We start from the raw sequence: 15,051 nt of genomic DNA, 5'->3' as shown, positions 1-15,051 counted from the left end.
TCTTGAAATTTTGATTTTGCAGCATGAAAGGTTTGTATTTATAGTAGTGGATACTAATAGGGAAGATAGTCTAAAAATAACCGAGGATGCACAGATAAAATCATCTATTTTGAAGCTCATTCTGAGAACGAAAGGGAATCCGGAGGTTTAATGAGTCTCAGTCAATTTTCTTTGGGAACGGTGCGTTGCTGTCAAAGACCGAGGCGGGGCCGGGCACGACCCACTCAAAACCCACGCAGGCCTCCCCGCCCCCCGGCCCGCCTCACTTCGCTGCCGCAACCTTCTACTAAACTTTTGGCTGAAAGCTGGCGGCGGGGAGGGGGCGACGGGGCCGGGCGGGCTGACGGGGCCCCGGGCTCCCCGCAGCCGGGGCCAGGGTCCGCAGCCCCCGCGCGCCTTCCCGCGCTCTGCCCCCGCCGCCGGCCCCGCCCTCTGCCCATATAGGGTGAACCCGCGTCCCCCGCCGCGCCTCATTGGCGCTGGGGGCGTGGCGGGAGGCGGTGACGCACATGGGGGGCGGGGTCTCCGCTCGGGGCCGCGCCGCCCGGTGCGTGTGCACGGAGCCGCGCCGCGCCGAGCCGAGCCGCGCCGGGCGGGGCATGCTGCCGCTCGGCCGGCCCCGCTGCCCGCCCCGCCTCCCGAGGCATGACACGCCGAGCCGCCGGCGAAGCGCCGCTTTAATTGAGGCCGCCGGGATGGGGCGCACCGCGTAGGGCAGAGCGGGGGCCGCCGCGCTCCGGGCCGCAGGCAGCGCGCACCTACGGCCGTGCGGAGCGGCGCCGCGTCCGGCACAGCGTGAGCCCAGCCCCGGCCCGGGGGAGCGGCGGAGCGGGGCCGCGTCCGGCCGCTGCGTGGGTGGCCGGTGGGCCGGGCGCTGGCGGCCGCCGCTGCCGAGCCCCATGAAAACGCAGGTCTGGGGGAGCTCCCCGCGGGCGCCCATGGCTGCGGCGATGCCGTGCAAGAGCGCGGAGTGGCTGCAGGAGGAGCTGGAGTCGGGCGGCGGCCGCTCGCTGCTGCTGCTCGACTGCCGCCCCCACGAGCTCTTCGAAAGCTCGCACATCGAGACGGCCATCAACCTGGCCATCCCCGGGCTCATGCTCCGCCGCCTCAAGAAGGGCAACTTGCCCATCCGCTCCATCATCCCCAACCACGAGGACAAGGAGCGCTTCGTCAAGCGCTGCAAGGCCGACACCGTGCTGCTCTACGACGAGGCGACCGCCGACTGGCAGGACGGTGGTGCCGCCACCTCCGTCCTGGGGCTGCTGCTCCAGAAGCTGCGCGATGATGGCTGCAAAGCCTATTACCTGAAAGGTGAGGTGCCCCCAGCCCTTCCGCCAGCCCCCTCCTGCTCCCGCAGCCCGTGGCCGGCGTCTCCCGTGTCCCCCCGCAGCCCCCGGCCGGCCCCTGCATCGCTGGGCGCCCATCCCTTGCCCAGCCGGAGGTGGCTGGGTTGTTTTCTTTCCTCGCCCACCTCCCTCTGCCTGATTTATTTTTATTTTTACACAGATACGTATTCACATCCCCCATACACTGCATCCTGCTTTAATCCCCCGCACAAAATGGTCGCAGGCTGGAAGTGGCCGGGAGCGCCCTGCTTCTCCTGCGTCGCCTCCCCGGCAGCGGCAGGAGGGACGCCCCCACCTCTGCCGCCGGGGCGTCCCCTCCGGCGCTGCCCTGTCCCAAGCCGACCCCGGCTGGGCACTGTCGCCCCCCCGCCCCGGTGGCGCCCCTCGCTCCGCTCCCCAGACGGTGCCTTGCGGCGGCTCCCCACACCGGCGCCAGGCTCCGCTCCAGCCCCTCCGCAAAGGATGGCCAGACTTCAGGGGGGCAGGAGAGGCCTCCCCTTTCCTTATTACCCCTCCCCCCCGAAAAAGCTAGCGCTTGGGTTTGTCTCCCCCTTTCCCTGGGAATGCCGGCGGCGCTGGGAGGGGGCAGCCCGGCGGCTCCCCGGGGCAGGGCGATGGGGGAGCGGGGAGCCCCGCACATGCCCTGCCGTGAGCGCCGGCGGTGATTTGGGCTTTGAGGTTGGTTGTTGGGGATTTTGGGGGGGGGAGTGGGGGTGGGATGTTGGATTGGTTTTGGCCATTTTGAAAGATCCCAGCAGGCCTCCCTCCGCAGCAGGCTGAGCAGAGCCCACAGCTGGGCTGCTGGGACCCTTCCCATCCTCCCAGTCCGGTCGCTGGGTGGCGGGTTTGAGGCAGAAATAACAGAGCGGAGGCGTGCGGGGGGAGGGGGGGGCGGCGGGGGGAGAGTGGTGAAGAAAGTTGCTACTTGCAGCTCTTTAAAAAACACTGCTGCTTCTTGGTAGACCCTTTCTGGGTAGCCGGGGGAGCCCCGGGTAAGGGGTTGGGGTAGCAGGGGGACAGGCAGGTATTCGGGGACCAGCCTTAAGGGCTGCGCTGTCCGCACAAGCCTCCTTCAAAGGTGACATGGGGGGGGACGACACACACAAACTCAGGCGTTGATCCCGGTTCCCCTTCCCACCCTGTCCGTGTCGCCGGGGCAGCCCCCCACCCCCTCCCATCCCGGTTGGGGGCTTCCCGATGGGCTCTATTGCTCCTTCGCTTTGTCTTCCCTTTTCTCTCCGCGTCGTCCCCCTCCCTGGCAGGCAGGAGCAGCTTTGAAGTTACTCCTAAGCTCTCCCCGATGGGCAGGGGAGGAGCTGAGCCCCTTTCTCTGCCTTTTTCCGGGAGCCTCGGTGGGAAATGTTTCCAATTAAAATTCCAAAATGGCTCCTCGGCGCTGTCTGGCGGCGCGGGGGGGGGGGAGGACGAGGACGAGCCTTTTTCATGAATGGATGTGGCAGGAGCTGTCTGTCCTGCTCAGTGACCCTGCCGCAACCGCCGAACCCACTAACAAAGTTTCCAGGAGGCCTTTCTAATTAAACCATTTGTCAGTGTCAGGTACCGATGGCTGAGCTCCGGTTTAATATTGCCTGGAAGGGAGGTAGATCGGTGGGGTTTTTGCTTCCCTGCCTCTGCCTTCCTTCCCAAGCGGTTGAGCCAAGGAGCTGGAGGAAAGGGCTTAGGAGCAGACGCGAAGGGTCCCATCCCTCCTCAAGCCTGCTGCGGTTTGGGTGAAGGACAAACCTGCGACACTACTCTGTCACAAAATGTGTTTGTAGTGCTAAAATAGGCGTGAGGATCACTCTTTGGCAAAACTTACGGTCTTTTTTTCCTGCTTGAAGGTGAATTGTTTTGTTGGGTTTTAGTGCCTGGGTTGGGTATGTGGTGGTTGTTCTTGTTTTATCTTTTCAGATGCAGATACTTCTGTGCATTTCTGTCTAGGTGGCATAATAGCGCTTGCCTAAACAGCCCCAGACCACTATTTCTGAGGAGCTAAACAAGGCGAGATTGTCTCTTGCCATTGATTTTCTTTTTGGATGTTTGTTTCTTTTGCAACTGAAATTTGGCCCATGTTTATCACAAGCGGTATCAAACTTTGCAAGAAACACTGTGGTTTCCCGGGACCTGTTTGCTCAGTAGCAGGCTGACCAGGGAAGATGAGGGAGCAGGTAGATGCCTTTCTTGATGTGAAGTTGAAGGTATACTAACATCTTGCTGGCAAAGACCTGCTAAGTAACATGCACATGTGGCCAGGTAGAAGGATTTTCCAGTCTGAAGAACAAAACATCTTTTTGGACTTGATGATCCAAAGGTCTCTTTCAATCTAAATGATTTTTGTCTCTGCCTGTCCCCTTTCCCTTTTTCCTTTCCCCCTTCCCAGGTGGCTTTAACAAGTTTCAGACCGAATATTCGGAGCACTGCGAGACCAACCTTGACAGCTCCTCGCCCAGCAACTCTCCCCCGGCATCAGTTCTTGGCCTGGGAGGGCTGCGGATAAGCTCAGACTGCTCAGATGGTGAATCCGACAGGGAACCCAGCAGTGCCACAGAGTCGGACGGGAGTCCCATCCCTAACAATCAGCCTGCCTTTCCGGTCCAGATCCTACCTTACCTGTACCTGGGCTGTGCCAAAGATTCAACCAACTTGGATGTCCTGGGCAAATACGGCATTAAATACATCCTGAATGTGACTCCCAACCTGCCAAACATGTTTGAGCATGACGGAGAGTTCAAGTACAAGCAGATCCCCATCTCAGATCACTGGAGCCAGAATCTCTCGCAGTTCTTTCCCGAGGCCATTGCTTTCATTGGTAGGTAGTTGGCAGAACATGTCTTTTCATACTCACTGCTTGGGAATGTGGCAAGCCACTTCCCAGCGCTGTTACTTGTCTCTGGCCTCACCTCTCCAGGGCACAGCATCAGCGCTGGCTTAGGAGCTGAGCGTCGCCCTGTCGAGGTGCTGGGTAACACTGCTGGTGCCTGCGGCCCTGGCTGGGTTCAGGAAAGCTTCCCCTTCTAGATTCAGTCCTGCTGCAGCACCGCAGCCAGTTACCTGCGAGTGGTAGGACCGGCCCCGCTGTCTCTTGCCCTTGTATGAGTGTGCGCTTGTGTGGCATGGCTGAACCGAGGTAGAGGGAAGCTGCTTTGCCTGCTTTTCTGGGAATGAGTGTTGATGGGAGTTGCATTAATGTGACTGGTGCCAGCAATTCCTTAGCCCCAAGTGTGGTTACAGTCTTGCGAGGGGGGGTGGGTGGGAGTGGTGCAGGGTGGTATTTTCCTCTGCTGAGAGGATTTGCTAGTCTAGTTGTGATCCTGCTGTAAGTTGCCCTAGCATAACTAACTCCTTGTATGGATACTTCTCCCAAGGTAAGTGTCAACACAATGAGTTAGTGATTATAATTACCCTGCAGAGCTCAGCTGGAAAAACCGCTGTGCAGACAGCCCCTGAGACAGCTTTGGCTGGTTGTGGGGAAGGGTGCAGGGAGGCAGGTCTTGTCTCCTAGGCTAGCATTCACTTTGAAAATTGCTCTCTTCTGTAAGAGGTGTCTGTCGGGCTGAGTAGGGATGTAGACTTCCAGCGTGGTCTGTGCTGTCTGCTTGTGACCGTTATTAGCCTAATCAGATCTGATTTATGGGGGATAAATGGCACAGGTAGTCGTTACCACCATTAACTGTTAAAAGACCTATGGGTTCATACGCGATTACAACTAGTGGTATATGTAAAGGAGAGGGGGACCTTTACCTTCAGACTGAAATCTGTGTAGCCTGTTTTGATGCTGCTTTGTTGCCCCTGTTTTGGACCCTGCTGCATGTGCTGGCTTGCTGTGCTGTACGGCCTGAAATGGGGCAGAGCTGTGCTAGGTCCTCTGCTGCTCTTCAGCCTTGGAAACCCTGGTTCCCACATGCTCTCCTTTGCGCCCAGCTTCTGTCCTCTACTAATACGATTGTGGTCAGAAGCAGCAGCTTCAGTGTGGCAGCAGGGACCCATCTGATATCCCGTCTGCACTTCCCACACGTGGTATTAAATGTCAGGGCTGAGGTACACGGTCCCTGCTGGCATGTGGCATTTGGGATCTGTCTGCTGCAGTCAGCCGATGTCTCTGAACACCGAACCTGTGCTTTCCAGTTCATGATAGGAAATGGAGGATTACCTCACTCTAAAACCCAACACCAAGAAATGCGACACAGGTCAGATGAAAGGCAAAAAAGTCTAGGAAAAATGTTGAATGGGGAGAGACTGGGGGGGGGGGGGGGGAGCTGGATATGGGGGGGGCGGGCATTGCCCACTGTACTGGAAATTCTTGCCTGGTCTTGGAGGCTGGGACAGAAAACCTTTTGTGGCTTGGGTCTGGATTTTGTTTTGCCTGCATCTTCTTTGCCCTTCCCTGTGCTTGTGGTGCCAGAGTGTCTCTTACCTCTGGCTTTGCCCGAGGATCCTCTTTCTCCTGCCACCTTCTCCCTCCCTGCCAAGCTCTCAGTCAAATGACTTAACTTCAAATAGGGCTGCCCAGAAGTAAGCAGCGCTGGGTACTTGCGTGCATTCAGCGCTCTCAGCAGCGTGTCCCTCTTTCAGCACTAAGATGTCAATTCATAAAGGGATCACACTGTTCTGGCTGTGCAAGAGACAATGAGTGTGTGTGTGCTTTTCAATCGGTGGCAAGGGAGGGGAAATTTCGTCGCTGTTCTCTCGCCATTTTTTGGTCCAGCCCGCATTCCTGCTCCCCACTACCATTCATCCTGAGAGTCTTCTCCAACACAAGCATTTGTTTGTAGTGAAGTGCGTTTCTGTCGATCCTAAAGAACAATTTCACAATAAGGGAAGTTCCTGCACTTCAGGCTTTGCTTAAATTGGCTTCGACTGCATTCGCGTAACTTTCCTAGTAGAATGAGGACAAGAACAGCAGAAGAGAATGGCTTGTGTGGTGCTGGGGCTGCAGCCTTGCGTCGAGTGCGCGGCATTCCCTGGTTAGTTGGTGTTGAGGTGGGTGTGCTGTGCCCCACCCCCAGCATCTCCCTGGAGCTGTTGTCTCCAGCTCCACCTGCCTTCTGTGGGTTATTCCATTTCCCTGAATAAAGGCTACTGATGCTCCCTAGGCAAGGGATGTGTTGCGAGGCTTGATTAATACTTCCCAAGCACGTGAGATGCTTGGCCTTGCTGTATGGAATGGGGATATGCAGCTTCGCCGTGCAGTGGGAATACCTCAGGAGCCCTTTGGGGAGAGATGTGGGCGTCAGAGGGACACGAGATGGTGTCACTAGGAGCAAGGGATCCAGTTCTGGCAGTCATCCTGGTCCTGGGAGCTTGCAGCTGCCACCTGGCCCTGCTCCAAAGCCACGCGTTTTTGGTGCAGAATAATAGACTCCCCCTTCCCCTTGTCTTGTTTCAGATGAGGCCCGTTCCAAGAAGTGTGGGATCCTTGTTCACTGCCTCGCTGGCATCAGCCGGTCTGTAACAGTCACTGTCGCCTACTTGATGCAAAAACTCAACTTGTCCCTGAACGATGCCTATGACTTTGTGAAAAGGAAAAAATCCAACATTTCCCCAAACTTTAACTTCATGGGCCAACTCCTGGACTTTGAGAGAACTCTGGGACTCAACAGCCCTTGCGACAACCGCTCGCCAAGTGAACAGCTCTACTTCACCACCCCCACCAACCACAACCTGTTTCAGCTGAACACTCTGGAGTCCACATGAAGGGGATGCCACCTGGTCGGGAACTTGAGCATCGAATGGCTTCTCTTGAGCATTTCAACTCTTACAAAAGTATCTGTCTTGCCAGGCAGCTCTGAAACGACTAGCTTCTCTGGGCAGAGGTGCCTGATCGCTGCTTTAAGAAGGCTAATGCCGTTCATTAGTATCCTGATCAAAGTGGTTTGAAGAGGTAGTCTTTTTACAGGGGGTTATTTAATACGGGCGATGTTACAGCGTTTTGAACGCAGCTGTTACCGGCAATAACCGCTTTCCTGGGTGCATTGGGACTGTCAGAACACGCACATGTGTGAAGAGCTACCGGGGGGTTAGCTTGCTGTGGAAAGTGAGGAGATTTATGCACTTGGAAACCTTGAACAAAAGGTGTTGGGCCAAGACTGTTTTAAAACCCAAGTTTACTTTTTTTTTTGATTTTTAAGAAAAGAGAGGGTAGATCTTACTCGAGCTTTGGGTTCAAACTCTTTTTAAATATGTAAGTTCCTGACTGTTTGTACAGACGAGGTTGCAAAACCAGTATTTTATTCTGTTTCTTGTTTGATCATTTATTATTTTTTTTTAATCAAATGTTTATATTGACCAAATGCATTTTGCACACTTTGTGAAGCCTTGGTATGTCCTGGCATATTACTGGGTACTCCAGAGAGAGATACATGCTGCTGCTGTTGTTGTTAGCATCTGGTAGGAAGCTTTGTTATGTGTGAAGGCCAGTTGGGCTTAAATGCAACCCCTTCACCACTCCTGCACTCACAATCACAAACTCTGCACTGATTCAGCCAAGGTGACTAAGCCGCAAGCTTTTTTTTTTTTTAATTCCACCCCTGCCAAAAACACTGTTTGCTATTGCCAGAGGTAAAACTTGTAGCCTCCAGAATTGGTAGAAGCATGTCTGAGCCCCACTTCGTTCTCTGCTGCCTGTTGACTGACTTAATGTCATCCAGCTGGCCCGAAACCATTCCAGCTTCCCGAGTACAGAAGGTGGTTGTGATGTTGGCGTTTCTTGTGCACACTCTATTCTTTCCCATGTGTGCGGGCTGGAGGGGGGAACACAGCGAGCGCCTGGAGCAGAGCAAGGATTGTGTAGCGGGACGGGACTGAATCGTCACGCATGGAGCGTGTGAAGGGAGTGAAGAGATGTGGAAATGATGAGTGTTGTAATAGAGAAATTTTTATATATATATGAATATATATATATTAACTGGCAAATTCTGAGATGATTGGAGCTTTCAACAGAGGTTCTGGGTTTTTTTTCCTTCCTCTTTCGAATAACTATGCCGTGCCTTCTATTCTGAGAAGACTTGTTTATATTTCTGGCTAGTGTTTGGCAAACACCTTATACCAAGCTGGGAGGGGAGGAAGTGGTAATAATTTCTGGGAGGAGGGCAGAACGGATTTGGAGATTTCTTTATTGGCTGCAATGTAGTCCCTCCTTTCTCCCCCCTCCCTCTCCACTTTAACTCTCATGTAACTGAAAAAAAAAAAAAAAGCCACGGATTTTTTCTAAATATCCAGTTTTTTGTACTTTTTTCAAGAAAAAAAATAAAAAAAAAAAATCTCCATCTGGAGGAATGTTTGACGCTGTCGCATCCTGAAACTGTTCTTTTTGTTAAAGTTGTTACCAGAATGTTGGAATGAGCTTCTCCTTGTTTTCTGTTGTTTTTTGTTTGTTTGTTCGTTGGGTTTTGTTTGCAACAACGTTGGGATCGTGGGTCATTGGAAGGGAGAATGGGCGTAAGTATGGTTGTGAGTGAGAAAATTGAGAATATCCTAATTGCATCTTACCTCATGGAGGAATTTATTTTTTCAGGGATTTTTTGACAGTGCATCTGTATTGCATTACAGCTAAGCTGGTTTGTAAAGGCTTCCTGTGCTGTTAGTGGTCGTCGTCTTTAAAGGAAAAAAAAAAAAAGATGCATCTTCTGATTAGTACAAATGAGAGCTTGTTAGTGAGGAATGGTTCTGCTTTCTGAGTTATGAAGGAAAATTAGTGACCCTATATATACTGATCCAATATTGGGACTTTGTTTATATTGCAAATAAATATTATTTTTTCTTTAAAAATGATGTTGGTGTCAGATGCTTGTCTAGCTTCTGCCCCTATAAGGGCACGCTGCTCTTATCCGTTTTTTTATGGTTGATTTACTAGTCTTCTGTGACCATGAAGAGCATTTGCTGGGCAGTGTTAGAGTGTGGTGTTTGGTTTCATGCACAGCTTAAATTTTAAGACCTGTGGTAAAATGGAGAGGGGGAGGTGGGAGGATGAGGAGAGGGATAGGGGGTATTGGATAAACCCGAGAACAAAGGACAGCTTGAGAACGAGACCAGCTTTGACCTCAGCCATTCCTCTGTGCCAAAAATAAACAGATAAACTGAAGACACTTTTGTTCACCGTTTAAGCATGGCCTACAAAGGTATGGCAAGGCCTTGCCCACAATTGTTGTGATGGCAGGCTTCATTTTGGTAGGAAGGCAAGGAGTTGTGACCTTGCAGGCAGCTACCTGATGACTTCTGGGTCTTGCAGAGAGCAGCAGCCCCCTCCTGCATCCTCAGGTGGGGAGACAAGCCCCTGGCCACAGTGTCCTGCATGGGCTGTGCTGTCCCGCTGTGCTCCCTGGCTGCGGGTGCAAGTGGTTTGTGGGGAAACCTGGAGGGGCTGATGAGGATGCTTTAGGGTGAAACGTGTCTCCAAGGGTTGGAGTGCAGCCCGGCTAAGGGAGCTGTGGCTCTCCATGCCTCTGCTCATAGCTACGTAGGACTGAGCAGGAGTGGGGTCCCCTGCTGCCTTCCCCCTCCTCCAGCTTTCCTTGTTCTAATTTAGATGGCAAGAAATTAAAGGACTATTTAATCCATTCCTGAAAGTGAGTGTGTGTATTGTCTTGTTCAAATCCTAGGGCCCAAGCACCAAAGACAACTGATTTTATTCCAGAAGGAGCTCCTGGCTGATGGGCACAGAGCCTGCTGCAGAGCCAGGGAGGTAGTCAGAGGCTGAAGCAGGAGCCAAGGGGGAGCATGTGTGTACGTGAGAATTTGTTTGTTTACTCCTTGACTGCATGATGGGAATCTATATATTGATTGAGGCCTGTTTGTAGCTCAACAAATGGAAATCTGCCTGGTATGCAGGGAAAAGAAGACCTTTAGGTTTTTCCCTGTAATTACACGGTGGAGTAGCTCTTGAGGAAGATATGAAGCCATGCTGGAGGCTGGCTGTGCACTGAAGGAGTGCAGAACAGTTTGTCATGTGTATGGCTATATTTGCTTTCATGTAATTTCCTCTTATGATTTTCTGCTAAGGTGTGGAATAGGATATTGGCAGTTAGCATTAACCCTGTAAATGCGTTTGTACGGTAGCTGAGTTGTGGCTGGCTGGAACAGCACAGCTGCTGTTTGTGACTGTGGAAGAGCTGGTGTGCAGGCAGCTGCCAGGCTGCTCCTCAGCAGGCAGCTCCCTCAGGGTACCTGATCCTAGGAGCTGCAAGGAGTGAGTGTCCTGGCACTGCTGCACTCAAAAGCCCTGTTACCAATGGAAAGAGATGGCTTGTCTGAAAACCATCCCGCCACCTGCAAGTGCTCTTTCCTCCAGGACCCAAAGGAACCTTTTCCAAGCTTCCTGGCCCTGACAGCAGGGAGCAGCCAGCCTAGCTGGTCCTCAGCCATCAGTTTTGTAAATGTCTTGTAAGTGCTTCTGGGCTTGGAAGGGTTTCCTTGGAGACCTGATGTCCTATAATTTAGTGAAGAGACAAGAAATGACATCAGGAAAGGGCCAATACTGGAGAAATAGTTGCAGAGAGAAAAGAGTGTGGGGTCTGTCTACACTCCCTTGCAGAGGCGGGCACGAGCACTAGTTGAGCGTAGGAGCATGGGCTGAGTGAGAAAGCTGGTTATGTTCAGATCGGTGGAATTTGGCAAGGAGATACTGCTTCCCACACGCAGCAGGGAGAAGCTCCTTGTTTAACCCAATGATTCCAGACAAGCTGCTTGTAAGATGTTCTCTGATGCTCTGCTCTACAAAACCAGGTAATCTACTTTGGTTCAGAGATCTGCTATCCCTGGGGTTTCACTTGTGATGCTACAGGCCCTCAGGCAACATGGGTGGGAATTTATCTCTTCTTTTTTTTTTTTTCTCCTCCTTTTTTTTTTTTTTTTATGGATGACTTTGTCGTACCTCTGATTTGAACAGTTAGAGGAACCACAGGTCCCAGGTGCTTTCAAAAAGTTTCTCCCTCCGTTTCAAGTCATGGCAAAAGCACAAAGCTCTGAACACAGGTAGAGCTAAACTTCTGCATTTCCCCACCAGGAAGCCCCGGTAGCTGATCTTTGAACACTTCCAGCAGCCCTCTGCACAGCATATCCCATCCTGCCTCCCTCCATGATGTCTGGCAGAGCCTGGCCGCTCACCACAGCTGGAGCGGGAAGGGCAAGGAGAGACGTTATTTCCTGAGCATGAGGGTGACTGTTGGCATCTTGCGCAACAGGAGAGCAAAGAGTAGGTTCCCAGGGCAGTGAAATGAGGGCTACTTGTGGTCGTTGACGATAGAGAGACAATGCAAAGGCAGGGGAGATGTACCCCAAACAACTGCAGGAGGGAGGTGTGAAAGGGTGGTGGAGGCAGCATCAGGAGCCCAATGAGCAGGACATGAGCTTGTGGAGGGGACTTGGGATTATTTGTAGCTTTCTTTTTCTTGCTTGTGTCTACCCTTACCCTTCTTTTAGGCCCTTATTTCTTGGTGTGGCATCAAACGCTCTGGGCATGATGCAAGTCAGCCTCTGCAGCTCTGAACTTGCCTGCTGTTGCGTCATCCAGAGACGCACGTGGGAAAGCAGACTCTTCCTGCCACCATCTGAATCTGGGTGCTCACATTTCCAAGGTAACCAGGTTATTTGTGGGCTGTTACTTTCTTTTTTTATCTTTTATGCGAGCAAATCAGGCTATTTGCAGTGTTGTGAAGGCATGTAAATAGTTCAGCTAATCAACACATCCCTGTATTTACAACTGACTGGCGCAGGCTGTGATAGTCATGCTCTGGGCTGCTCAGGAAGTGTGTGGAAGTGGGCTTTCTTCTGGATTTTGTGCCATTTGCTCCTGTGCTTCCTCAAAGATTTCTCTTAATCATGCTTGAGGTCAGAGAGCTGGGCTGGCCAAATGTAATTTGGGATGAGAGGGTGGGTGAAGAAATGTTCAGCAGGTAGGGAGAGCAGCTCATGGGAGTCCCATCCAGCCTCCTTGTCCTGTTCCTGCAAGTTCCTCTATTCAAGCTGCAGAGTTCCCCTTTCTACTGGCTTTGTCTTTTGACCTTCTTGCAGTGTTGCCCAGCAGCACAGGCCCAAAGAACAGGCTGTAGGGAGGCCTCCTGGAGCTGCCATGAGGTCACTACTGGATCCCCAGCCCGGGTGTGAGATCTGAGTAGGAGACACCACTGCCAGTGTGGCGTGAGGGCAACAGCTGAGCTGTGTGATGGCACTTGTATTGCACCAAGGAGGCTTGCTATGCCAGGATGGGGGGTGGGTGCTGAGGGCTGCCATGTCCAGCTGGGTGGTGTGGGCCCTAGGCTGCCACATGTGATTCAGCTAGTGACATGATGATGAAGCAGAAAACGTGCTTCTTTCTTGGGGGCCGTGCTCAAGTTTAAATGGCTGTTTCTGTGGCATCTGTGAGGTTATCTGCCTTAAACTGGTGGGAAGCTGTGAGGTGGGGAGCAATATGGCAATGGACCTCAGGGTTGCACTCTCCCTAGGATGGGCAGTGGCAGCCATTTTGTGTCCCTTTTCTCCACAGCACACCCCTTCCTGTCATGGCCGCCGCTGCCCTCAGCGGGGGGTGCCAGCTCCCCTTCCTGGGCCAGCAGGGCCTGTAGCTGAGGGGGAGGAAGAATTACCTCGGTGAGTACTTTTCCTAGCCTGGCTTTGTCTCTGCTCTCCCCTTTTTCCTTTCCAAAACACCTGAGGAGCTGCTTGTGAAACCTCAGGTGGCACCTGAGAGGACCCCAACTGGTGGTCTGGGAAGGCCTGAAGGACTTGCGGCTGTCATGGTGGTACAGAAACACGGCTGGGTTTCTGGCACGGGAGGACGAACAGCTGGGGGAAGTGGGCTCTGTGCAGCTGGCAGCAGCTGAACCCCTCAGCCTGCAATGGCAGCTGCAGTCCTTGGTGGCTGCGATGGTACTGGCACCAGCAGTCAGAGACTATGAGCTGCTTGCAATGAATTAAGTTTCTGGTGCCTCCGGGCTCCTCCCTGACACCTCCATTCTGCCCTGCTCAGCCATGTCGTGATCTTGTTTTTGGGTTGGGAGCTGGGTCAGGGCGGAAGCTGCGGTTCAGCTTTGATGGCTCAGTCAAGGGTTGGGGATTAATTATGGGTTAAGAGTTAATCATGCGGCAGGCGCAGACACCCAGGCTGGCTGTACAGCCCCAGACTGCTGGTGCCCAGACCCTGTGGGCTGTGTGGACCCCTCAGTGCTGGGGCAGTATGGGCCCCTCTCCCCTGCCTTGTGCAAGGCAAGACCACCATTGTTCTCTGGCCTTTCTTTTTTCCTTCTGGTTGTTTGTGCTCATAGATGAACTTGCACTTGTCCTTATTTGCTTTCCCTGGTTTTCTGCTGCTTTCTGTTTCTCTGGATAGTTGGGATTTGAGGTACCTTCTACCTGGTAGCTTCTCCTGCAAAGCTGTGGTCCTTCTAAAAGAGAACGGAGTCCTGGCTTTCTCTTAGAGACTTTGGGGCATGTTGGAAAGGGAGACCAGCTGTGCTGTGGAGAGATCTGTGGGGGATATGTATTATTTTTGTGCTGCTCAGTGGTGCAAGCAATCCAAGAGCACGTAGAGCCTTAAGAAGTATCTGGTGAGGGAACCAAGTATGAGTGGAGGAAGGGGAATCCAGACAGATTTATTTATTTTCCTAGTTTCTTTCCCTGGAGAAACATCTGGCTTATGTAAAGCCATTTGCTGGGTTTCTCATTGCTTTATTTTGAAAGTCTCTGCATTCAGGCACTCTGCTTTTCCCATCTCCCTGCTCTTCTCATCTCCCATCACTGCCTCAGGGGCAGATTCTTCATGATTTGGGGTTTTGCTTTTATGAAGTTTAGTCTTTGTTTCTGGCCTGTGTCTTTTTCTTTCCTTTCCTTTTCTTGTAAAGGACTGCTCTAGTTTGGCTTGTGGTTTTGCCTTGTTTTCTTCTGAGAGGTGAATTGTTGTGATAAACCCTGCACGACGTAGGAGGGAGCAGACTGGTGTGTTGGCGAGACCCTGGTCACTGATATGGCATTAGTGAAAGTCCTGTGCCAGCGAGAAGCTGAGCTCTGAGGTTTGATTGCAACACCCTAGAAGCACAGCCATTTTTCTGTATGGGAGATTTTGAATTGAAATATGTATGACGGGGTGCAGTTAGAGGGGCTGTGACTTTGGGTTTGGGAGAAGCACTCTCCTTCCTTTAGCCAATGTGGCTGTGAATCAGACCCATTATTTTATCATGCAATCCTGGCAGTGAAGTGCTTTGTACCTGGTGGAAGATTTACAGCGCTGCTGCAGTGATGCAGTTTGCTTAGGTTTCACTCTAAATTTGTCATTTCCTTTCCCTGGATGGCTGGTTCCCCACTGCTTGGAGCAGGCGGTGGTCCAGGCAGGATCACACCCCTGAGAGCCAAGCAGGATTCTCTCAGAGCTGTGCAAAGTGGGATGCTGGATGTGAGTTTGAGGTGATTCAGGGTGCTGGAGCCCACAGAAACTGCCCTCTCCTCTGACAGAACAAGGATCAGCTCTGCCATCAGCTCCATCTCCTTGTCCTCTCTGCCATTCATCACCTTTCCTCTGTTCCCATTCAGGCTGTTGCCTGTCAATGATCCTGCGCTAGAGGTTCAAGCAGGCTCCTGCATGTCTTGGCCTTGCATCCAGCTGGCAGAAAGCAGAGAGAGAGAGAGATGTTTGGGAAAGTCTTGTGTGGTTTTTGGTTTTTTTTTTTGTTGTTTGGGTTTTGAGTTTTTTGAAATTTTTTTAACAAGAAGCTTCACT

General features: G+C 52.5%; 1 protein-coding gene and 1 long non-coding RNA gene across 2 annotated transcripts in view; one reads left to right on the top strand and one right to left on the bottom strand.

Moving 5' to 3' along the window:
• Positions 1–555: 555 nt before the first annotated feature.
• DUSP7 (dual specificity phosphatase 7) lies at positions 556–9,116 on the top strand. Its single transcript, XM_080386317.1, has 3 exons — positions 556–1,311; positions 3,727–4,155; positions 6,733–9,116. The coding sequence occupies exons 1-3, from the start codon at positions 900–902 to the stop codon at positions 7,038–7,040; spliced, it is 1,149 nt and encodes a 382-aa protein (XP_080242443.1). The 5' UTR covers positions 556–899; the 3' UTR covers positions 7,041–9,116.
• The window catches only part of LOC308063405, a 28,645-nt gene continuing 22,298 nt past the window's right edge, over positions 8,705–15,051 (bottom strand). The window contains exon 2 of the long non-coding RNA XR_013927954.1: positions 8,705–10,770. This is a non-coding gene — a long non-coding RNA (uncharacterized lncRNA). The remainder of the gene's footprint in view (positions 10,771–15,051) is intronic.

This window comes from Falco punctatus (assembly GCF_963210335.1).
Source record: "Falco punctatus genome assembly, chromosome: 4".
In the NCBI taxonomy this organism is placed as follows: Eukaryota; Metazoa; Chordata; class Aves; order Falconiformes; family Falconidae; genus Falco; species Falco punctatus.
The sequence above is the reverse complement of the archived record's forward strand: the minus strand, read 5'-3'. Positions and strand labels throughout refer to the sequence as shown.